Raw genomic sequence first — 24,154 nt, forward strand, 5'->3', positions numbered from 1 at the left:
CTAGTTAATATTCGGTTCCACAGATCAGTTTCACAGCTGCACAAACCAAACAGGAAGTCTGTTAACATCTGTATCTGCATATTCCCGCTGCTTGTTTTCAGTTGAAGTCACCCACAAGAAGTGTCATGCATATAAAAGTAATACCATACAGTGGATTATAAATCATTTACCAGGCAATGATGAGGCTGCAGCCACGTTATGTATAAAACATTTTAATTATATTACAAGGAGAGAATACACAATACCTTCAAAGTGTTTGCTAAAATGTAGCCAGCACCAGGTAGTCATGTACATACACTCGCACACACAAAACAAAAAAAAAGGAACTTATACAACATCTTTTGAATGCATATTACACATCCGCTAAAAAGGAACATATTCACAGGTCTCTGGCACAGAACTCTCCCTACTCTGCACAGTTTATCAGCCCAAACAAGCTCCCCACCATCCTCCTCTCAACTATAAAATCCAGCCAGCTCGGCCTCATTTACAGCCTTGAGGCTCCTGTGGGAATAAAATATGAACCACAATGTTGGTGTGACACCCATTTGACTCTGGAGCTTCACCCTGCACATACAGATGCGAAATGAGAAGGAAAACACATGAAGCCTGGGGGTGCGGAAAGCGGGACGCTGACCTAAAGCGTACATGTATTTAAAGCTACTTGTCTGGAATCACGTGTCATTCAGCATCAAAGGTTTAAAAAGTGACTATTTGGCTGGAATACCATTTTATGGAAGTCATTGTGTTGGTTTTACAGAAGCACCGGTACTCAGCAGGCTGAGGATGGCGTCTTCTGTGTTTCTAATTTCATCTGAGTGTGCAGACTTCTCTGCTTTGACCCTGCTCTCTGTGCAGGCTGTCCTTGTTCTGTGCTTCACCCTGATTTCATCAGACCTTTTCTTTTTCTCCCTCTGTCTGCTGACCTCAACTATCACATTGCTTTTGTGCTCTTAGAAAACCCAACACACCCAATTAAATCTCTGTGCAACAAAAAACATGGAAACAAACCACACATCTTGTCTGTGCTTGCTCTGATGATCTCTTGAATTACACTTCAATCTCAATAGGACTTCAATGAAGAGCTTGACATGTTTACCTTTTTGCAATGATGAAGGCTGTAACATATTCTCTCTCCTCTCCAAGGGCTTAACAACTTGAGCCACTGTGACTGATTTAACAGTCTTCATCAATTTCTACAATCTCTGCTTTTTGTTGTTGTTGAGAAGATAACTTTTTCCAAGGCACATCATTAAAAGATATTCCATATAGACTATCCATCCAGCATTCAAACAAAATGTTACCGCGTTCAGTCAGCTGCTCAAAGCCTATATAAGTTTGTGCTATGTACATTTTTCAATGACGCCACTGAATAATTGTAATCTCAAATCTGGCCCTGATTCCATTCAATCTGTCACTTTTCTGCCGGGAGGTTCTGTGCAAGAGAATAACTTTATGCCATTAATATGGTTTGCCAGGTTGTTCATTTGACCAACAAACTGAAAAAGGACATTTCTGATACAGTCATGTACAAATCCTCTGACATTAATGTAAACTCTTGATGAAAAATAGAAAACAGCTTTTCCAAAAAAAGTTAGTTTCTTTTTTTTTGTGTTGCCCTCCTGCAGTGTATGGAGAGAGTGCAGATAGGAGGTCACCAAAAAAAAATGCACCACAGAGTAAAAAAACCAAACCACCTGTTTGTCTTTAAACCCTGCCGCCCACCGTCCCTCTGAAAGCACATGATGGTAATATTGCTGTGTCTCAAGAGGTCCTCTGGTCAATGGGTGACACTATTTTTGGGACGGACCACTGGGAACGCGGAGTATTACACCTATAAGCTGCCATTGATTGTATTATTCTTTAATCGCTCCTATCCCAGTGACTCCATTGAACAAACACATAGTCGACGTGCAATAATAGTAAAATGACAAACAAACAAAAAAAACAAAAGATCAACACGCTTCATGCCCAGAAGTTTTGAACCCCATTGGTGACCATTCAGGCGACTGGAAGCTGCCATGGGAGTTTACCAGTGTGTGGTTTCTTTTACTTTTCTGTGACAGAGGCGACACTGGCAGACGATCGGGCGTCAAGAGGGTGGGGAGTGCCTGGACAAGGATGCACAACAACAACAGTGGCTGCTCAGTAGAGACCAAAGGGGCTTTTTAAAAAACAATATATTTTATAATGAGATCTTCTCTTCAAGTGCCCCTTGCTCGTGGAAGTGTTTTGGCATGGTAAAGGGTTCAAATCAAAGCTTTCAGCCCGCCAGAGACGAAGAGGAAGAGGGTGGATGCGATCAAGGGGAGAGGAGGGGAGTGTGACCTGAGTAGGGAGTGAGGGCGAGGAGGTGGGAGGAAGAGAAGGAGGGAGGTCATAGGCTCACCAAGGCACAGAATGACAGCAGGAGAGTCACCCAAGGGAGAGGGGCCAGTGTATCAGCTCCCCTGCCCCCACTCTCCCTTCAACAAGCCTGACCTCATGTCTGTCTCTTATATATTTATATATATATATATTTATATTGATAGATATACTCACTTTTTTTGTCTTTTTGTTCCAAGAGAACATTTAGGAAAATATAATACAAAATGTAATACAAGAAATATAGACTACACTGGCTAATATCACTTTTAGTGACAAGTAGCTTCTTTAGTATGCAAGTTTTTTGTGTTCATGAGTCTTTTTGTAGTTTATATATATTTTTTTTGGTCAGACCTGCCATGGTGGACTGGCCATATTTTATTTTTTTAAGTGTCGGGATGCCAAGCTCTAAAGACCGCCAGAGGCTGAGGCCTGCTGATTATTAAATAGTCAGAGCGACAGAAGCGACTCCTCCGTCAATAGGAACTATAAGTTAAAGACAAGTTAGAGAAAGTCTACATTTGTCTTCTGCAGTGCCCAGAAGCTCCAGAAATAAGTAACAGATAGCAGAGAGAACATAAGATTATTAGTCCGGTTATAGAAGTTCAAAGTTTAACTGAATGTGATTAGTTTGCTAAGTTATCTAAATTAAAGGCCTCTACAGAGTACAAATCATTAGAGCTGGCCCTTTTTTTTAGTTTTTTTTTTTTTACACATTTTCTCCATATTTACAACTTTGACTTGCTAATCAGGAAACACAAAAACAAAAATCCAGACATCCAGACACACACGAACACTGCTTGAAAAAGTAACAAAGCTCTTGAGAAATGCAAATTCTGATTGAGTCGCCCAGTGAGCAAAGAGAAGGATCCATTAGTGAAAAAGAAAAAGGAGAATTGCCCCTTTTTCTGAAGGTCCGCCCTCCGAAAGCACCCACTGGCCATTTACAGGGTAAAAGGAAAAAGTCTCCCTCCAAACCTCATGGTCCACCAGAATCATCTAAACACTCAGAGGAAGCACCCGCCTCTCGTATTTTTTTGCTACATCAATTCGCTACTGAGAAAGAATCTCAAGATATGAATCAATCTTTAAGGAATAGAGTTTTTAGTTATGAGGCAACTCCTTTTTTTTTTAAATTGACATAGTAGTCCATCCACACCATAGGGTGGTATAGTGTAGTGGTCAGTAGTGTGGAGTAGTGGTTAGGCAACCCAACCAGAGGGAGACGTGAGGGTTTGGACAGTAACTGTACATCTATATACATTCTTTCTTCTCTGCTACTGCTCTGTAACGTTTTCAGTTTATTTGGTCATAAAGATGGGACTTTGTGTACAGAAGTCCTATTTTAGTGCAACGCATTTGCAGAAGCACATCCTAAAAAGTGGAAAAATTGATGAAATTGGTTTTGAGATGAAAAGCTTATTTGCTCCTTTGCAAAGCGTTCGATGAGGAGACCGATATCACGCCCCGACTGTTAAACTGCTGAACGTGAAGCTGCAGCCTGCTCGGTTAGAACATCATGGCTGAAGTGGCTCGGCACAGAAGCAAATAAATACATTTCCTCAAATGTCAAAATATTTCTTAAATCGTCATCATTTTCCAGCAGTTAAATGTTTCAAGCAAAGTGCAGGACTTCTGCAACAGCTAATCCTGTAAATCGTATTGTGTAAAGGGAAGATGCTGTGTGATGTAAATAACTTTCAATGATGCAAATATTGCAGAACAAACTGAAGCGCTTTACCTTTAACTTCGCAAACTTTGTGCAAAGCCTCGTCTGCATATTATTGTCTCGTGGAGAAGACATGAAGCTTTTGTTTTTGACCTCTCTTAAACATCCTCGCTTGTTCTTTCTCTTTTGCAAACACACACACACACACACACACACACACACACACACACACACACACACACATACATACATCCTGATTACCAAGTCAAAGCTGTCCGCCACACTGCAGAAATCCCCATTAAAACCACAAACTCTGCTGCTCTATGAGCCCGCGGCAACACTAAGTAGGGGGTTGTGAGGGCAGTGGGAGGGCAGGGCGCGTCTGGAGGGGCAGGTTCAGGCAGGATACAGTAGGGTGAGGTAGGGTCAGTGGTCAGGGGTGTTGTGGAGGAGGGGGGAGGGGTCAGGAAGGCTTGAGTGGCATTTCAGCCCCATGTACTTCCTGGAGAGCCGGGGCTGGAAAAAGGAGGAACATGTTCTGGGTGTGCCACCGTCGTGTACCGGTCGGATGCGGGAAGTGGGCGGCGTCAGCGATTGCAAAGGGTCGATGAAGGTAAAGGTGATGGGAGGGAAGCGCGGCCGAGGAAGCTAGTTGGGAGATGGATGGCCCCGCGCTGTCTAACAGTGGTGCGGCTGCAGTCTGTGGGAATGTGTGGCCGTGTAGCTGGTGTCGCTGGAGCTGCTCTGGAGGCTGTACTGGTCCTCCTCCTCGCCGTCGCTGATGCTGTCCACGCTGTCTGCCTCGACAGGAGTGAACTCCATACCCTCAATGTCCACCTCTGCACGCAAAAAAAAAGAGAAGAAAATACACATGGTTATTTTTGGCGCTGTTCACAAATAGAAGAAGTGAGGAGAAACTGTTTATTTCCACCCAACTGTGGGCATATTTATATGGGAGCCTGCAGCGCCTGTGGATTAAACCCAGATTTAGGCAGCCGTTAAACTCTGAGCAAACAGGCAGATCTTTGTGCTCCCACAGCTAATCCCCCCGTCCATTGATAAACAACTGCACGTGTGTTTACCTCACTCAGGATTAATAAACTGTAACAGTCCAAACTAAGCATTTTAGGGGAGTCTGTGACACTGGTGAGCAGCAGATTGCACCTTTAAACTCAGGTTATGCTTTAAAAGAATTAGTTATTACGACTTCAAGGAGAAAGTGCATTTTTAGCTGTTCTGTACGACCATTAAAGAGAGGGGGAAACACGATGAATCGTGACGGCAAACGCAGACCCCCCCCGCCCCTAATTCAACTTCTAATGAAGGATACTTGTCTGCCCCTCACATCAGAGAGGAGCAGATGACCTATATTTTTGTCATTGATTGAAACATGACAAATCGGTTGCGCTCCAACCTGCACCAGTACTCTGCAGACCACATGTCATGACATGTCCCACCAACAGCAGTTCAAGAAGAAGGCTTGATATTTTTATCTGTGTTCTGAGGCATTGACCTTTAACCCCAGGGGCATCGCCTGCAAACGAGGCCGGGGCTTATTGTCGAGGGGCTAAGAGTTTATTTGGCGACATCACTGGTGGAAGAATTCAAATTCTCCGGAAAAAAAAACAATTGTCCAGATTTGGGACAAACAAGGTTTTATCGTGAGTTGATCCCTGTTGTCGTGCTGCTGGTTGAAAGCGGCGTACCTTGCTCGGAGTCGGTGGAGATGGTGGAGCCCAAGCTGTCGGTGCGGATGCGCTCAACGGATCCGGACACGGAAAGCTGCTCCAGGCGGCGTTTGAGGTAGCGGTGCTCTCTCTGCAGCTGTTCTTTCGTGGTTAAAGCTTTCTTGTCCTGCTCCTCCAGCTTCTGCAAACACATGAATACCAAGAATCAATGATAGAGCTCACTGGATGAAGAAATCTCTTCTTTTTTTGTGATGGTACGACAAAAACATCTCAACAAAGTCTATGGTCTTACAGCTTGTTTCTATAAAGGAGCTTTTTAAGCACTATCAGGTAAATTTAAACTTTCGTCCGTGAAAGGTCACTGCGTGTAATTTTCTTTTTCCGGACCATTCTTCTTTCCCTTGCAATATGTTTTGCAGTACCGTGCTAAAGGAAAACTTATTGTGAAGGAGCACAAAAATAGTGGAAAAAGAAATGTCATAGTGACCTTTTGCGCATGTATGACTATGATGACAGGCCTAAAGAATAACTCTATATAAATAGACAATGTTCCCGCTGACGCAAACGCCTGAGTAGAAGATAACTTTCAATTGTGAGCGCCACATTATTTGAAAATCATACAGAGGCTGTAACTGGTCCTGTCAATCAGACCTCTGCCAGCGTTACAAAGGAGAGAATTTAACAACAATAAGCAAGTGGCTGAATGACAGCGTGAGGTCTGTAGGTTAGGAAGTCAAAAATAAATAAACTTATCGAAGTTTGACTCAACCCGGGATTAGCTTGTGCACTCATTTGCATGTGAAAGTGTTCGGTGGTGAATGAAAGCGAAGCGGAATACATGTGGCACCTTGCGATGCGAGAAGATGCAACACTGACGAGAATCAGCGCAGATCATCAGAGCAGAGAGGAGGACATGCACGATAAACAGGAAATGAAGGGTTAAAGCTCGCCACGTCTGGAATTCCTACCAACCACAGTGTGCTGCTCGTAAACAGCAAGAGCGGTACAGCGTGTCCTGAACTGTACTTAGATGTACACTTTGTACACGTATTCTTCTCGGGTCACTGCTCCTGCTGCATACTCATTTTTAAGTATCGTGCGTGCAACAGTTAATAAACAATGGAGGAGGGGGTGGGCCTTAAACATACCAAACATCCAATTATGTCCTTTCCCATATCTAAAGATCAGCCACCAAATGTCCCGCATATTCCACTTTGTTGAATAATTAGTTTTCCTTTCAGTCTTGGGAGCATTTTTTGTACCTTCAGTCTCTGAACTGCTCGGATTGAAAGATTAGAAAACAATGTAAAACTTAAAGAATGTGGGGGGGAAAATCTAAACGTTTAAAGAGGAGTACGAAGTAGTGCATGAGTTGGGAGCTCAACAGGACGACAAACTGGAGTTTTCAAACAAGGTTTTAACTAATTTAATTCAATTATTTTTTGAATTAATTGATGGTGTAGATAATTCATCAGAGCTGAGGGGAAGTTTCCTAAAAAGTTCAGAAACCAAAGATATTAAATTGACAATAATAAAAAAACACACGGAGGAACCAGCAAACAGCCTTTTTTGCTTGATAAATAACAAACAAGTATTAAAGTTTGTGTCAATTATCTGTCAAACTTATCAGAAAGATTAAAAAAAAAAAGTATATGACATGGGCCGAGCTTTATTATTTTAGTTTGTATTCTTTTTTTGTAATACCTTGATGTGCATCCTGGCCCTTTTCAGCAAGCTCAGTGTGGTGTGTCTTGTGCTGTCTGGACCCAAAGGCACCAGCTTCTTCAACTGCTCCAAGTACAGCCGAAGTTTGGCACGTCTGCAAACACACAAGCACAGGGCGAGTCAGCAGACATCCACCAGCAGACGAGTGAGCAGGCACCTACCACACAAACACACCGACGAGCGGTTATCCACGTGTCCCTGAAGGGGTGAAACAAACGCTCTTCCCCCACCACGCTGACTGTCATGTCTCTCGTGCTGGAAAACGTACTAAAGCAATGACTGAATCCTACGGTATCGGTTTCAGTTGGGACTTTTGGGATTGACCGCGGGACGCTGCGTGTTCAAAGGGTTGAGGGAGTGCAGAGTCTCGCTCCTTACACATGTTCAAAGCTCGCACAGGCTCAAACAACAATTCAAATCCCCGTGAGGGAATCACATCCTCCCAGCACGAGAGGAAATATCATGTTAGTTACAAAATACTTTTTTTCATATCATATCGCACAGCCAGAGTTCATGCAAGCACCTCAACATTTACATGTTTCCTCGTCAACAAGAGCTGTTTTCACAGTACACCCACACATGACACACATTCAAAGAGCCAAACAGGGCCTTAGCTGCAAGACTTTCCTGTTTTTAGCTAAATGTATATTGTACGTGTCGATCCCTGCTGGGGTTTGCCTGCCTGTGTGACTAAATGTGGTTGCTTCAGTTTGGTGGTGTAGTCACAAAAACAACTTTGCATTGCTTTCACTGAAACTCATATTTATGCAGAATGTTTTTGGCCCGGTGCAACAAACTGACCTCAATATAACCGCACACTGTCTAGTGATGCATTACCTTTGTCCGTCTGTGTTGTGCATTTTGCTTTTTTAAAACTGTGCTTCTAATGGATCCACCAAGCGGACAGAACTCCAGAGCCGTAGGAGACACCTCAGAGACCCACGGTCACCGAGAGCAAAAGTTGCTCATTGAGCAAAGTGATCTGGTCAGATCACTCTGCCGGTTGAACTCAAGATACAAACCGTGGCCCCGGAAAACCCTGCATCCCTGCCAAAAGCCCTTCAGGCCGTCAACCCTGGATCTACAAGTAAACAGCTCACTGGATGCAGCATTTGGATGTTTAATTCAGTGTTACTGATGACAAAGAGTTGATGTCTGTGTGGATATTGACTGACTTTGTGCGGATATTGTATATTTTTCCAAAAGAAGGCTTTTATTCACAATTTCTAGTTTTTTTTAATCAGCAGATTACCTCCCATGTCTGTCCGTGGTTCATTCAAATTTTCCTCATAAAGGCCTTTCAATCCTCCATTAGTCATGCTAGTCCATGAACCGTTTCTTTGTTCTGATCTAGCCTTCCCCCTTTTCTCTCGTTCCTTTGGCTAACTCTGTCTGAACGGTAAACAAACTCCAACAATGCAAGGTCTCCACTGGCCAATACTTCAAGCACAATAAACCTAATCAGAGAAATTAAGCTCTCTCAGGCTGCAGAGCCGAGAACACAGGAGAGCACACTCTCTACAAATCCACACACAGTCTTCCCCCGTTTTTTTCCTTCTTTTTCTTTCAGGAAGGGCGTCGCCTGTGTTTTTCACATGAAGTAAGACCCTCTTCCTAGCCTCGTCTATTTCATTTAGAGGTCAGCCAGAGGCGACCTATGGCCATCAAGAGAGTCTCGGGGGGCTAAACTAACGAATCAAAATCATCAATAAATGATAGTTGCATCTATCTTTTAGGGATTGGATTGTAGCCTAAAAAAATTGCACCTGATTTAAATATATTACAAAGGGATTAGCCATCTCTACCTCTATACAGGTGCATACAGGCATTCCCTCCAAAAAGAGCGTGTGAAAGTGCTCTCGTTCTTTTATTTCCTTCTCTCCCAGGGGCAGCCCCTCCTCCCTCATATCCCCTGAACCCCTCCACCCCTCTGCTCCACCCTGCCAACACTAACACACCCTCATCCCACTGGAAAACAAGTGTCTTCTGAGGACAGGGGCGGGGGCCCACCTCCAACCTGCCCCAGTCGAGCCACATGAAGCAGTTGGACTGCGGCCAGGGGAAGTGGGCAGGAAGGAGCTGGGGGTCTGCAGCAGAAGGGGGGGGGGTGTTTTTTTGGAAGGGAGCAGGGTCCGAGCTAGTGGGTGACTTTCTCCTGGGTTTAAAAAAAAGGGCTCTTTGAGCGCAGTGTGCTCAGCTGCACCAGGCAGCGCTCCACACACTTCATCCAAAGGGTAACTTGAGCCAACGGGCCACCATCTTGTGCCCCCCTCTCTCCCTCTCTTGTAATGAAAAACAAAAACAAGGCGTTCCCTCAATGCTCTGCCTGGCTCTCTACCTTTCCCCCCTCAAGGGAAACCTTTTTTTTTTTTTACTGAAAACATTCATCACAGGCCCCACCTGTAGGCTCACGACATATTTTACCTGGCATGCAGATGTAAGGAATGTGCACCACCTGAATGTGTGGAGATTTGTCTGGGCTGACATTTGAGCCTCGTTCTGAATTATTATCACAGTCAAACTGGGAACGATTCAAACTATGTCTTTAAAAGATGCAAGCAAGATAAACATGTTCCCCTGCAGAGAGAGACACTCTTCTTCAAGAGCACACAGACGATTTGCAGCGGATTTGGGACCCTCCCTTACTCACATTTGTTATTCCTAAACCGAGCCCCGGTCACGCTATGCTTATCAGATTACCTCGAACAGCCATGCAAAGTGTGGCATCAGATGATGGTGGATGTTGTGTCCATGAAGGAGAGTAGACATTTCGCACAGTCCTCCATGTGGTACTAAATCATAAAATGTTCCAGTTTGTCTGGCTTGAAAATAAGGCGGTCTTTGATGTATTCCATCATGAATAGTGTCACATTGTGAGACTGTTGATGTGATGCAAAATAAGCGTTTGTACTCTTGTGTGCGAGAGTCAGGGTTTTAATCTCTGATGGACACACATTTAGGTGGTGTTACAGCAAAGAAACAAATAATACCGTGCATTATTATTATTATTATTTCATTGGAAGCCTTTTAGCTCTGGAAAGTTTTTGTGGCTGCTAAAAATAAAATTTGCAAAAACAAGGAACACAAAACATCTGCAATTTCTTTGCAGCTGAAGATTCTATAGTAAGTCACGTCTGCAGGGAAACGACCACCTGACCGTTCTCACGTGCAGATAACCACGGGATGAGTTCTGTCTGATCTCTGGCCTTCCCTCCCCCTCCTCTTTCCTCTCCGTCCAGAGGCTCAGTGCCAAAACAAAGCAAAGGCAGAGGAAGGGAAAAAAAGGAGCGTTTGCTCAGAAAGCTGCGTGCTGCTAAAAACTGGAACAAGCTATTTAAACAGTTCACTGAATATTGATCATGCTTTTCTCGCAAATCTGGTCACACATGCTCCCTTTTAACTTTTCTGTTGTAGTCAGAAGGAAGAAGTGCATCTGCAGCAGTCTGTTTTTATGTCCGATGGATGCATTAGGAAGGATATTTATGTCTGCTGCACCAAAGAAAAGAAGTTAGGATCTGCAGGGCCTGAGAAGGCACACTAGTGCAAACAACGGGCCTTCACCCCTCACTCACTGCACTGTTTAATGAGCTCGCTGCAGCCCAGCGCATTCCTCAACCCATATGCACAGGACCGAGTGGCTTGTCTGGCAAGGAGTCAAACCCCGCTAAACTAAGGTCAAAGGTCACCAGAAACACCACTGCGATGTTTTCTCTCACTGCCATAGCTGACTCGGTGTGTTCCCTGTCGGGTTTAAAGAAAAGAAAGTGCCATACCAGGCCTCTGGTGTTGTTTTGACTTGCGCCCGCAAGACACAGGCATGGAGATTCCCTGCTTCGTCTGCTTATATCGTCTGCACAATTATGCAATCATTTCATCTCAAAGCACAAAGTATACATTTGGAACCTCTGTTATTTCACATCTCCAACATGAAGTGGAGCTGAACTGTGTTTTTAAAGGCTTTAAGAATGAATTGAGATCATATCAATGTATTCTTCCTCAATAAAAGTGGTCTAATTGAACCTTTTGAGTAGGGTACAACAAAATCCCCCAAAACCTCACAAACTTCATGCATCGGGCCCCTTTGTTTACAGCGTGGCTCTGTTATGTGCAGTGAAAGTGGGGGCTGCTATGCGTGAGTATGGATGACTGTTGCTGCCGTGGTGGAATTTGGGGTTGCCAGTGAAGTGGCTGCACATCTGGCTGGCAGGTTCCTGGGGAGCAGGAGGCCAGATGGGGGGATTCTTGAGGTGATGAGGGACCCTACTCAAGGTCTCAGCCGACAAACCTTTGTAGAGGCCCGTCGTCGGTCTCTCCGTCCCCGTCCAGCCCCGCCTTGAGCGCGATTACATTTAAAAGAGATCAGGCGTCAGCGAGACGAGAGACACACAGGGAGACACGCAAGGCTTTCAACACCTTGATATGAAATGTCAGTCGTCTGGGCTGTATTTGTTTTCTGTCGTCGAGGATGCCACACCCACCCACTGTGTGCAGTGACAACTGCAGGGAGACACAGACGGATACACGTCCCCCATAAACACATTCTCCTGGCGGCAGGAGCTCGCTCTCACATGACTCTGCTCTCACACGCGAGCAGCAAACAGAAACTTGAACGCACCACAACAGCAGCGCAGACGGAGGGAGGGGCCTGGTTACTTCACTGCTTGCGCTGAAGAAAGAGCTTGGCATGCTTTACTGGTGATTAAACAACAGGAAACTGCAGAATTAGGAAGATTGTTGTTCACGCGCTGTCGTAGTATTTCCACAAAACTGAAATATCCACTGGGCGTGCTCGGGAATGCCTCGTAATTAGATTCATTTTACTTTCTTTTTTTTTCGTGTACTGAAACAATCCCCTGTGGGAGCATGGATCATTCCAAAATCCCTTCCTCAGCACGGCCAGCTTACACTGGTGTTAACAGAAAAACAGATGTCAAACAGAGTTTGAAGAGGAGAGCGTGTAAGGAAACAGAGAGAGGGGTCGGATTAAAGAACGAATTCCCTGTGCGTCTCTGAATCATATGGACACAATGCCAAATGACAGACCTGGACATTCATTTATATCCGCTGGGTGCATTGAAAACAAATGTTGGACGGACTAGCAGAGACAAGTTCAGCAAGCTCGATAAACACATTCCCCTGACACGGAGCGAGTTCTGGCTTTACAATGAACCCTCGTCAATGATCAACACGCCGAGATCTAGTGGCAGCGTCCGTGTTTACTGTAAAAGTTTGTCTCTTTACTTCTGTAAGGAAGTTGTAGAACAGTGGGGCGGGGTCCTGTTTGAGGGTCTGGGCCCGACTAAAAGGCCACAAGATAAGTGAGATAATAAACAGAAAAGAAGATATTTCTAGAAGACAAAATGAGGCTTATTTAAGACTTTTATCCCATTGTGAATTTAAAAATGTGGGGACCTCTCAATTCAAACAAGAGGAAGTCACAATGTAAGGAGTCATTTGGGGGGGTCACAAAAAGCTTACACACTACTGTTGTTGAACACAACAGAACAAAACTAGAGAAAATAAAGGAGTGTAGAAAACAGATTGACGAATAACAGACTGCCCGCAGCCCTAATCCACTCCAACAATGCATCAATCAAACAAATATTCGCTTGTGACTCCCTGCTTGCCAAAAAAAAAAAAAAACGAGCGGCACCCAATCAGAATGCGGCTGCAGAGCATTCTAGTAATACTCGGCCTGCAAGTTTTGTGACCCCCATCAACCTCCATCAAACCCCCCAACGACCCCCCCCAACCCCTTTGCCTAAATCGACTCTGTTACTTCACTACATTCCAGCACATGTGTGCACACTCTGCTGACCTGAATTCCGGGCCGCCTGCTCGACACACAAAGCAGCCACATCCTACGCTGCCTCCCGCTCCCTCTCTCTCCGGCAACGCTCAAGAATGTCTTCGTCTCCTCTCTTCCTCAGGCCGACAAGGGCCTGGGACCAAAACATGAATGGTTCAGACAACTCACTCTCCTCCCTTCCCTCCTCCTTTTCCCTCCTTTCTTGAATTGTTTTTGTTTTGTTTTGCCCTTCAAACCCCAAAGCTGTGCCCACACCTTGTTAAAGTGCACCCTTCACTGTTGCCTTTATGAGCATCAGCTGCTTTTGCGGCGGTGAAGCACGTTTACTGACACAGAAACGATGTACAGCAACGACACCAGAGAGGGAGCGGGGACGTTCTCACCTAATTGTCAGTCTACAACGTTCAAGTTCACAGACACACATTTCTGTGTCAGTGTACAAAAATCCCGTGCAGGTCATCCACAGGCCTAACACACAATCGTCAACAGATAGTAAACAGTGTGCACGGCCGGGCTCGGCCTGACGGAGCCAGAGAGCGCCTCGACGCCCGATGACCTCAGGGTGGAGAAATGCCACATGTGACCTCTGCTGCTGATCTACAACTGTAGCTCGTTTCTTATGCTTTGCCCCAGACCAGCCTCACAACAGCAGCAACCAAGACCGTCATACAGCTCTGTCCTCTTACTTCACGAAATGTAGACAAACCCAGTCTGTCGTAAGGTTGGGCCAAATGACAAAATGCATCGAGAGAGGAAATACGTGCGTCAACCGTCTGAGATTTGTTTTAAAGTAGATATTTCTTTAATATATCTGGTTGTATTTCTCCATAACAGGACTACTTTGTATTGTGATGAAATTAATAATTCAAACTGGTAATATTGTGTAAAATTGTTGTTATTTTATTCAATAGATGAGCGGGACACAGTCATTCCCATCTGGTTATTTTATCAACGAAATGATATATCACAAAATGCATGCATTTAAAGCTGGATCGATTAGATACAAAATATTAATCTTGAAGAATCATATTTTGATAATTAAATAGTCAATCAAATAAAATGCCAGATGTTCCCTTGCCCAGAGATTTTTTGACAGATGATTTCTTACACTTTGCAGGCAAAACAAATAAATCAATAATCAGCCAACGAGATCAACAGTGACAATCCTTGTTAGTTGCAGTCATGTATTTATATCGTAATATAAAACTACATATACATTCATAGAGAAATGGCACTAGAGTGCACTTCAGCTCAACAGTCATGTTTATTATACGTGTTGCTACAAATCACTACGTGCTGTACGTGTGCCTTACTGATTAGAGTACGTACAGTACATAAGTCATCACTCGGTTATGAGCGACTCACGCACACCAAATGACTCCAGGTTACTGCACTCACGTGAGGAATGTAACCGACAGTGTGACATTTGAGGAAGTTAAGTCCAAAAGCCACATGCAATCATGTGAGTATGTGAATTACAAAATAAGGAATAAAGTGTTTCACTTTGTGTAGCAGCCTTTTAACTCAAAAGAAATATTTTTTTTAAAGGCAGGATGTTAACATATTATGACCTTAACTTCAACTCTATCCACAATGGCTGTCTGCTGCAATCCACATTAAAATGCAGATTAACATGCCTCACAAAAGCCTGCCATCTTCCACATAAACTCACAGTCACAAAAGAAGATCTATACCTCAAAAGAGGAGAAACGGGCACAGATGGGTTTTGGCAGGAGGGCGAGTAAAGACTGATAAAAGCCCTGTGTGAGAAGGGAGCGCTGCCTTTCTCGTCCTTGCTGCCTCAGGTTTCTGCTGACTCAAACACTTTTAGAAATGAAAAAGGAGAGCCAGAATGAGGAGGAGAAAGAAAAAAAAACATAACAGAAAAACCAGATGTGGTCTCTGAAAAGAGGAGACAAAGAGTAGAAGGCAAAGGGGGTGAAGGAACGGGGCTGTGGGACGGCTCTCCCTCCCACCAACACACCGCCATAACTCAAACGGCTCAGTGAGGTGCTGCCCAGGCCTATACACGCGCACACACACAGACAACGCACACGTACGCACACGTACACACACACATACACAGAGACAGGAGCTTCACTCGAGTGGAAAGAGTTCCTCAAAGCCAAATAAGTCATTCATCACAGCTGGGAGTAGAAGACACCGGGAGAGTAAATTTAATTAGAGAGAAGATTAGACCATGACAAACTGGGGGCCTGCTCCTGTGTCCATGAACTGCATGTTAATTTAGAGCTACGTTTAATAGGTGCTACACAGTTGCTGTGCATATATACTGTAAGAGAATACTGTTTGTTGAAATCAATCTGCAAACATTTCACTAAGAGCACCTGACAGTTACGGGCGGTGTCATTGTCTGGAAAGATAAAAATAGAGATGTAAATCTTCTTTTCAATTGGGGAAGCAGCACAAACATACCAGGCATAGCCACACCATACCTGCATTACGTGGCTGGATTTCCTGTAAACAGGTGATATGTGGAAAAAAACAATCTGTAGTTTCACAATTTGCTGTCGTTTCTCGAAAAAGAAACTTGTGGCACAGGCAAGTCGTCAAACGTGTGATCAAGGGCGGCTGAAGTCAGAAATGGGAAGGAAGCAATGCCGGCGGAGACCAACCACACGGCAGCATTTCACGGAAATGTCAAGCCGATGCTCTGCAGCTCTGGCCCGTGCCAATGCAATGCAATGATATGAGAGAGACAGAGAGAGAGAGACAGAGAAAGAGAGAGAGAGAGAGAGAGAGAGAGAGAGAGAGAGAGAGAGAGAAAAAAAAAGCAGCAGTCACCCTCGAGACGGTCTACACAGAGCTGTCACGGCTGCACTCCGGCTGCAGCAGATAAGCAGGTTGTGTCAGGACAGGCGACCCTGCGGGACGCAGCTGGCACCCACCCAGACGTCTCACTATGATAGCAGGACACAAATATATGCAGGGTGCCTCTTGAACGGCTGCCAAGGCAGCAGTCAGTTTCGTGAGAGACACCTAGCATGCATAAGATCGCTGAGCGGCAGCCTGTGGGTCTGAGTGGAACAGAAATGCAGTCAAAAACACATTTGAAAGTTGTCACACTGGCATAAAATGGACGGATGACTTGAAAAGTCGCCCAGAGTATTGAACCTCAAATAACCTCCATATCCGATGTCCCGCACATTATTTGCACTATTCATAAACCGAGTCGATGCCTCCGGTGTCAAAACCAGACGTTTATCGGCCACTTCGCCGCCCACGAGTACGTACAGTACAAGGATGGCTCTGTGCTGCAGCAGCGTGAAGCCAACACACCGACACATGACCGAACAAAGACACTGAGTCAGGGCTCAAACAACTGCACCTCCCTGGAGTGGCGTCTGAGGGCGTGAGGGAGGTCGAGCTTTTATACTGGGATTGCTGAAGATTAAACAGGTCTGTAGCTCTGAACTGGTTACACACGCAGTGAACTGGTTGAACAGGACAGCGGAAGTCTTTTGGGTTTCTTCTGAATCAGAAACACACACAGACAGCCAGACAGAGACCGGGTGAGGACACTGAAATGTTGGATCATTCCTTTGAGCAGCATACCAGTAGGGTTAGAAATGATGAGACTTTGGCTTTCAGTTACATTCTCGATCATTTTTTGGGAGACATCTGATCGCTTTTTCGACGGGAAACGCCGAAAAAGGCACATTGTACATTCTGAGATGCCTTTAAAGTGCTTATTTAGTTGGGCCAATACCCCGAAACCAAAAGTTATTCAAATCCTTCACATTTGAGCAGCTGAAACTTGCAAATGTTTGGCGTTTTGCCCTGATAAGTGACCTATACGAGCGTGAAGAGTGTTGTCAATTAATCTTCTGTTTCTGTTAATAATCTCAGCAATACAGCTGGTTTATTGCACTGCGCACACACGCACTGTAGATGACTGTGCTCAGGCTTGACGTCACAGCTTACACCTATAACACCTGTATGTTGGGAGTAATGACCGTGTCATTTTGAAGATGCATCACGTTGCAAAGGATCACCTCTCGTCACTACAGGGCACGTCATTACAAAATAGGAGATGGAACTTTTTCCTCACAAACAAGCAGGGGCGGAAAGAAAGATTACGGCAAGAAAGTACTTTTAAATACGAACCAATGCGTCATCAAGGAGTATTTAAACATAATTAAATGTATTCAAGCGCTGACATCAGAATTCACATGTTTTACAATTACAGTTAAGACACTGAACGTGATGTAATAAAAAAACAAAAACGTCTTTTTTAGAAATTTGTGGCCGTAGTGACGACAAGGGAAGTGAGTAAACTGATTATGGAACACTTTACCGGCACTCGCTTTTGTCAGTTTGACTGGTCACTTCATTGCAAACCGACCACACCCGTCATTGGACCTGACGTAAGTGTTATGTCTCAACACCTGCTTTGTGATCAGCTGAATGCTCAATTCCGTCTGTCGGGTCAGGGAGAAATATGTCTGAACTTGTTTCTCTTGTCTGCCCCTACGCACATCTATTACTCACTCCCAGACATGTGAATGGCAAACCCCAATCCCTCAGCATGGGTGACCGTGTGTCACGCACATGCAGCCCAGCACACCCATCTCAGCCTCACATGCTGATAGTCACATCAGCTGTTTTGTAATTCCTCTCTGACAGGCAGTTTTTTGTTGTTGTTGTAAGAATCAGCTTGGGATGACCTTGATGCAAAAAAAAAAAAAAAGCAGGCCCAAAAAGTTTTGTTTCTTCCACCAGTCATCTTCCCTAAAGCAGCTCGGCTTTGTTGTATCAAAGGCAAGCTTTGCTTCCTGACAAGAAACCCCTTTGGAAGTCAAAACAGAGCAAAAACAGACGTCTGTGCCTTTAATGAGCGCAGATATCACATCACTGCGAGTTGAGCGCTGTACCCGAAGGGAGGAAAAGAAAAAGGTGGAGTGAGATGCATGCTGGGGGTAGTTCAGCGGGATAACCATATGTGTGTGTGTGTGCGTGCCGTCTGTGGGCCTCTTAATACAGAGAAATGACAGGCAAGATCCACCCATCTCCGTTCACAGTATCAGCCTGTGCAGGATTATCACATTACTGACAGGATTCCCTTGCCATACAAGGTAACGCGTTTCATCCGTGAAATAGAGACAGATCTAATCAACATGAAGCTGCTCTTTGAAATGAGCTTATTATCCATTTTCAGACATGAGGAATTAATTGATTCAATCTCATTGAAGATGACCTCCGATCCAATCTGGTGCTTTTGACTGAGGAGAAAATATCTTGACGTTTTAACTGCAGCTAGCGTCCTTTTGCTTCGTATGTTACGGACTCAATTGTTCTCAGCAACAACACGCAAATCATACAAACGTCACAGATGCAGTAGGTCAAAGAGTCCCAGAAGTGATCTTACCTGTGTTTCTCCAGCTCGTTGTGCGACGATCTGTGAAGATAAAAGAGACAGAGGGGTGTCAAAACAGTGAAGAATACTACACACACTCAAATCACTTGACAAGAGAGTTAGGATGTGATCTCATGAATAATCCCAAACACAGAGACATGGTTACGAACAGTTTTTCTCTCAATGTAAGACACATGAAAGCAAGATGAATGGAAGAAATGCAGAGTCACAGCACATCTGAGAAACACAAGGAAAAATGTGTCAAGACATCAAAGAATGGTGTTGATTCATTTCTGCTTTTCGGGCTACATGTGGCTTTAGGGCTTTCGAATGGTTGAGTTGCTTTAAAATGGAGTTTTACAGAATTTTACAAGTGTTATATTTATTATGATAAACAGGCCTCAAGCAAGCAACACATAGGCTTGATCATATATGCTGGGAATAGACATCTTGACAAGTGTGAAAAAATTGAGTTAAGTTTTTGAAATCTTTTTTCATATCTGTGTGACGTCTGTCAGAAAGTGTGCAGCAGAGAGCCGAAATGCTCCCTGAGAGAGAGAATGTGTGAGAGAGAGAGAGAGAGAGAGAGAGAGAGAGAGAGAGAGAGAGAGAGAGAGAGAGAGAGAGAGAGAGAATGCGAGAGAGAGAGAGAGTGCGAAAGAGAGAGACCCCTCCCTACCCCGCTCTCACATGCATACAAACAGCATGCTCGCACTGCTGTTGTTGCTGCACTCGGGCTGAAAAGCAGCGTGGACGCGGTATGAAAACACACTCAGACGTCTGGAGGCCGAGACGCTGCAGAATTCCTCAGCGTGTGGGTTATTCCCCTGTCGCGATGTGCAGCGAGGGCACTGCAGTCCATCTGAAACAGGCCCTCTGTTCATGAGGCCGTCATGGATACCACGGCAATAAAAACAAAACAAAAACCGCGAAAACAAAAGGGCCAGACGGACAACAAGCCTTTTCAGATTTTCCTCTATTGGAGAGCCCTTGTGCTCGTGAAGCAGTGGTTCCCACAGCTGTGGGAGGCCGAGGCGGCGACACTGCTCGCGGCACCGAAAAAGGGGTTATAGTTGAACGTGCAAGTGCTATAATGTGGCGCCTGCCCAAAATCCTCGGAAAAGGAGGACAGGATGTTTCACTGATGCTAATAATCTGATCTAAAAGGCCGACATCATGGAGGATGTTGTGCTATTCAAACCTGCACAAATTGGGGAAATGTCCCAGACAAAGCACAGGGCATGACCAGGAAATAATACAGCAGCATTCAGAGGAAGGGAATGCACACAGACCTGTAATTACAGCAGGTTCACACACACACACACACACACACACACACTTTTACATGTTATGTAAAGGGATGGGGTGGCATGCAAAGGACTCTGTGCTCCTATGGTATACACTTGACCTTGTTGGTCACAGGCCTACATATTAGCTTTAGACCACGTTTTTTTATCGGATGTAGAACTGCCAAAGCTCATGCTGGGTAAATATATATTATGGAGTGTGACAGAGGTGAAGCAGGACAACACAAAGGGATCAAATTCCCAGTATTTTCTTTAGAAACCCTTTTGTTTTAACAAAAGTCTGCGATTAAAAAAGGAAACTCCACCGACTTATCCATGACATCAAACATGAGAACAGTTTCTGGTTCGACAAAGCAAACCTTGTGCTTTTTGACAAACAGCCAGTTACTGTTTCACTGAACATAAGTTCAAACAAGTTTTTACTTCACTACCCTCTGCATCCTGCATCCTGTTGATGCTTACCAAAACCAGCCAGAGAGCATAAAGGGAATTGGGGAGTTGGCCCACAGTGCAGTCACAAGAAAAAGGAGGGAAATGCAGGTCTGGTGCATGAAGCTTGGTGGGCTGGTGTTTGTCACAGTGTATCGGTGTCTGTTTCAGCCACACCCACCTGTCACAACCCCATACACACCCACACCAACACACACATAAACAAGTGTGTTACTATGTCTGATGGAATGCGGTTGAGTCTGTATTCTCAATCGTGACAAATATAGAAATATTACTTTTGAATTCACAAAACCAAACGCCTTAAAAAGGAGTGCACTTACTATTGTGATACAACAGGTTAATATTCTGTACGCACAATGATGTAACTCTTAGACTCACTACTAAGGAAACCACGGTCATGATGCTTCCCTAAACTAATATTAGCCAATGGGAAAGGTTTTTTTCCACCCGATCTTAATGTGCAAATGTTTCTGTGAGTAAAACTGCACCAAGAAAGGCATGTCGGTCAAATGTTTCTGGAGAGTTTTACCAAAAACATATTTAACACAAATGACCCTAACCCTTTCACTGTTGCACACTTGGCCAAAAAAACATGCAAAACTTGTAGAGGTCCCCAATTCTAGGTCATAAAGCAACAGAAATGCTTCCAGCGACAACAGCTGATAGGAATCATTGATGATAAGAAAATTAAGCATCAACTATTGCAATAATCAATGAACTCATGGATGATAGTAAACTAAATATCTTTGGCTTTTGGATTGATTGTTGGAAAAAAATATTACGTTTTGCACATTTTTACAAAACTATTACGACTAAACCAAGACATAATTTGCAGATTAACCAATAATGAAAACAGTCAGGGTTAGCAGCCCTGTTAGCGGCCTTGCTATGGAGCGGGCCTTTTAATTACATAGAGGAGAATTACGTTTGAACTTGCTGAGGTTGAAATGACCTTTACCAGCTGTCTAACTGGTCTAAAAAGAGCTAAATAAATAAATAACAAAATAGAACCGAAACTGAAACTTAAATCTATTCACTTGTGTAATGATATTCTGTTTGATTCATGGCCTTGAAACAAGGTCTATATTAGTTGCAGACTGTCGCAGTATGTGAATTGGACTGGAACGAGGGGGGGTATCACTCCCAGTCATAAAAAAAACTTCATTTTACATCAGACACACACATACAAAACACACCAACCACATGAAAAAAACAGAGGCACAGGTGAAAATGCACGATAGTCGTGCAGAAAACGAAAGGTTACGTGCATGTCGGGTGTGTTTTCTCTCAGCACGGGGAGAGAGGGTATGTGCGTGCGTAAGTGCGTGTGTGTGCGTTTGCGTGCTTGTGTGCGTGAGTGAAAAAGAGAAAGAGTGGGAGCAGCAGAGTTGACAGTGTACGCGTGGCAGTGTTTATTGGAGAGACCAAAACAGAGAGCCCAGCCCAGGCAGCAGCAGCAGCAGACAGACAGAAGGCAGTGTGCATGAAAACAGCCAAACTGTGTGTGTGCGTGCATGTGTGTGAGTGTTTTCTATACGCAGACAAATACAAAAAGCAAGACTTATATTTACCGATTGTTCGGAGTTTTTCTGGAAATTGTCGAGGCTTTCGTTTTCTTACTGGAAAAGTCGCTCCTGTACGGTAAAACAGACGCATAACCGTGTTCTGCCTCTATTGAGCAAACACAACACATATAATTGTTAATTTATTGTGGTGTCTGCAAGAATAAATCATCTGAAAAAGCTGTCAATGAGTCATTCGGGGGGGAAACATGAAATAGCTGTAGAGGCTTGTAGGGGAACAAAACGTGATCGATTCTCAATGTAATCGCTTCAAGTAGATCGATATAGTGCTGTACAGCCTTCAGCAAGGTGTATGTTGTAAAAGCAATCAACGTTACGTGGTCATTTATGCGCATCTGTCAATATGATACTGGTTCATATTGTCAATGTCACTCTTGTTTACTCATTTCCGAAGAGAGAAAATACGAAAACACACTGCATACTGAGCAGATACAATACCTGAGCTGTAGTAGACACATTGCAGACACAGTTAATACAAAATGACCTACTTTAAATAAAAAAACAGAGCTACTCTTTTTCTAGCATATAGGCTATAGGTCCAGTTTTCACCCACCGTCCCATTGTCTGTAGAGTGACAACATACCTGCACTGTGGTACGGCACGTAAAAACTTTACATCAGATAGAAGATTAAGCTAGCTGCCGTCCTAATGATCTATTCACAAAATATTCACGAGCCTCTAAATCCTGTCAGTTTGTCAATTTAGCTTGAAATACCTCTGTCTCTTCTTTCCAAGTACTCTGCAGCCTCCAGCAGAATTAAAAGAGAATTAAGTTCCATCTCGTTGTTGTCTTGTTATAAAAATAAAAATGATCTTTTCACACAGATGTCATTAAATAATGGAATTTAAAATTGTAAAACTGTTTCAGGACGATGTACGAGCGCTGCTATATTCTGTTCTGAGTCTTGGCGACTCCAAACTACAGTATCAACAGCGCCTAACTAAAACTCAGGGAGGTGAGTGATCGCACGTTCTTCCAATGAGAAAAGCCTGTGGGTAGGTTCTCAAGGAATGTCTTAGCCTATGAGGGGGCTGCAAACAGGGAGGTGCGATTTTATTGGCTTGAGGGCAGAAGTCAGTAGGGACATACCCTAGCAACATCCTTGGTTGCCCGCCCCTTCCACAGCTGATTGGTTTGACACGAAGGCAGGCGGCCTCTGATTGGCTGGGATGAATTCCGGGCGTCTGTCATAGTTGAACTTGCGCTATTGATTTGGTTGCCAAGTTTAATAACTTCTCCAAAGTATGCGTTTGGATTTGGACCGTGAAGTACGCTACATTCAACGGTCATTTAGTCAATAAGGCTCTGTTGTAAACGTCAGCTATTTCCCATAGAGTGTGTGACATGGCAAGATTACTCAAACTGTTTGTGTGCTGTGTTCATTTCCTGTCCAAGTCATTATGAAAGCCCTGTATAAGGCTGCATAAACTGAATTGGTATATGACTCCTGAAGAAATAAAGTGACTGAGCTACAGTGTTATCTGTATGTTATTTTTAAAAGAGCATGCAAAGTTGAATACACATTTTCTTTGAGAAGTGTAAATATTATCACCCTTTTTTTATAGATGCAGTTTGAATAGAGGTAGGTGTGGACAAAGGCCTGTTAGTGAGAACTCTATCTTAATACAACCACAGCCAGAGCTGGGACAAGCATGTGGTTTTGGCTTTAAAGTTTTAAGCCCTTAACGTTTGAGTTCTAAACTTCATCAGATGTAAGATCATTTCCAGTCTTACACAGAATAATAGATAGCATAGTACATCTGCATAAGTAATAGCTGCCTCTTACAAGAAAACTGTGTTATGTTATTTCTGTGACACAGTCATTAGAACTGTAGCAAATGGTTGACTGACAGAAAGTTAATCTCACAGATTTATTAAAATAATTAATTGTGGAGGTCAAATAAGAATGATATAATATCAAACATTTTCTGGTTCCAGCCTCTATATATAGTTACAGTTGGTCCTACAAAACAATTTAAATAAGTAAAAAAATTAAAATGCCCTTTTTAAAAAATATTTACTGACGTTTCATAAATTGTTTCGATAACAATTAATCAATAAGTGAATCACAAGATACATTGATAATGAAAAGGATAGTAAGTAGTTGCTCTCCAGACACAAAAGTGATGCAGGTCTAATTTCTGAGCAGAATGTTTTGCATTTAGTTATTCAGCTATTCAT

At 43.8% G+C, this 24,154-nt stretch overlaps 1 protein-coding gene across 1 annotated transcript; it reads right to left on the minus strand.

The window, feature by feature from the left end:
• Positions 1 to 198: 198 nt before the first annotated feature.
• On the minus strand, positions 199 to 22,879 carry mxd4 (MAX dimerization protein 4). The gene is made up of 6 exons (XM_068589196.1): positions 22,688 to 22,879; positions 21,961 to 22,060; positions 18,645 to 18,674; positions 7,426 to 7,540; positions 5,740 to 5,902; positions 199 to 4,872 (listed from the first exon to the last, which is right to left on the minus strand). The coding sequence occupies exons 1-6, from the start codon at positions 22,749 to 22,751 to the stop codon at positions 4,712 to 4,714; spliced, it is 633 nt and encodes a 210-aa protein (XP_068445297.1). The 5' UTR covers positions 22,752 to 22,879; the 3' UTR covers positions 199 to 4,711.
• Between the last annotated feature and the right edge of the window lie 1,275 nt (positions 22,880 to 24,154).

Source organism: Clinocottus analis, unplaced genomic scaffold, assembly GCF_023055335.1.
Source record: "Clinocottus analis isolate CAN_PGR_092001 unplaced genomic scaffold, fCliAna1.0.p SCAF_22, whole genome shotgun sequence".
Lineage (NCBI taxonomy): Eukaryota > Metazoa > Chordata > Actinopteri > Perciformes > Cottidae > Clinocottus > Clinocottus analis.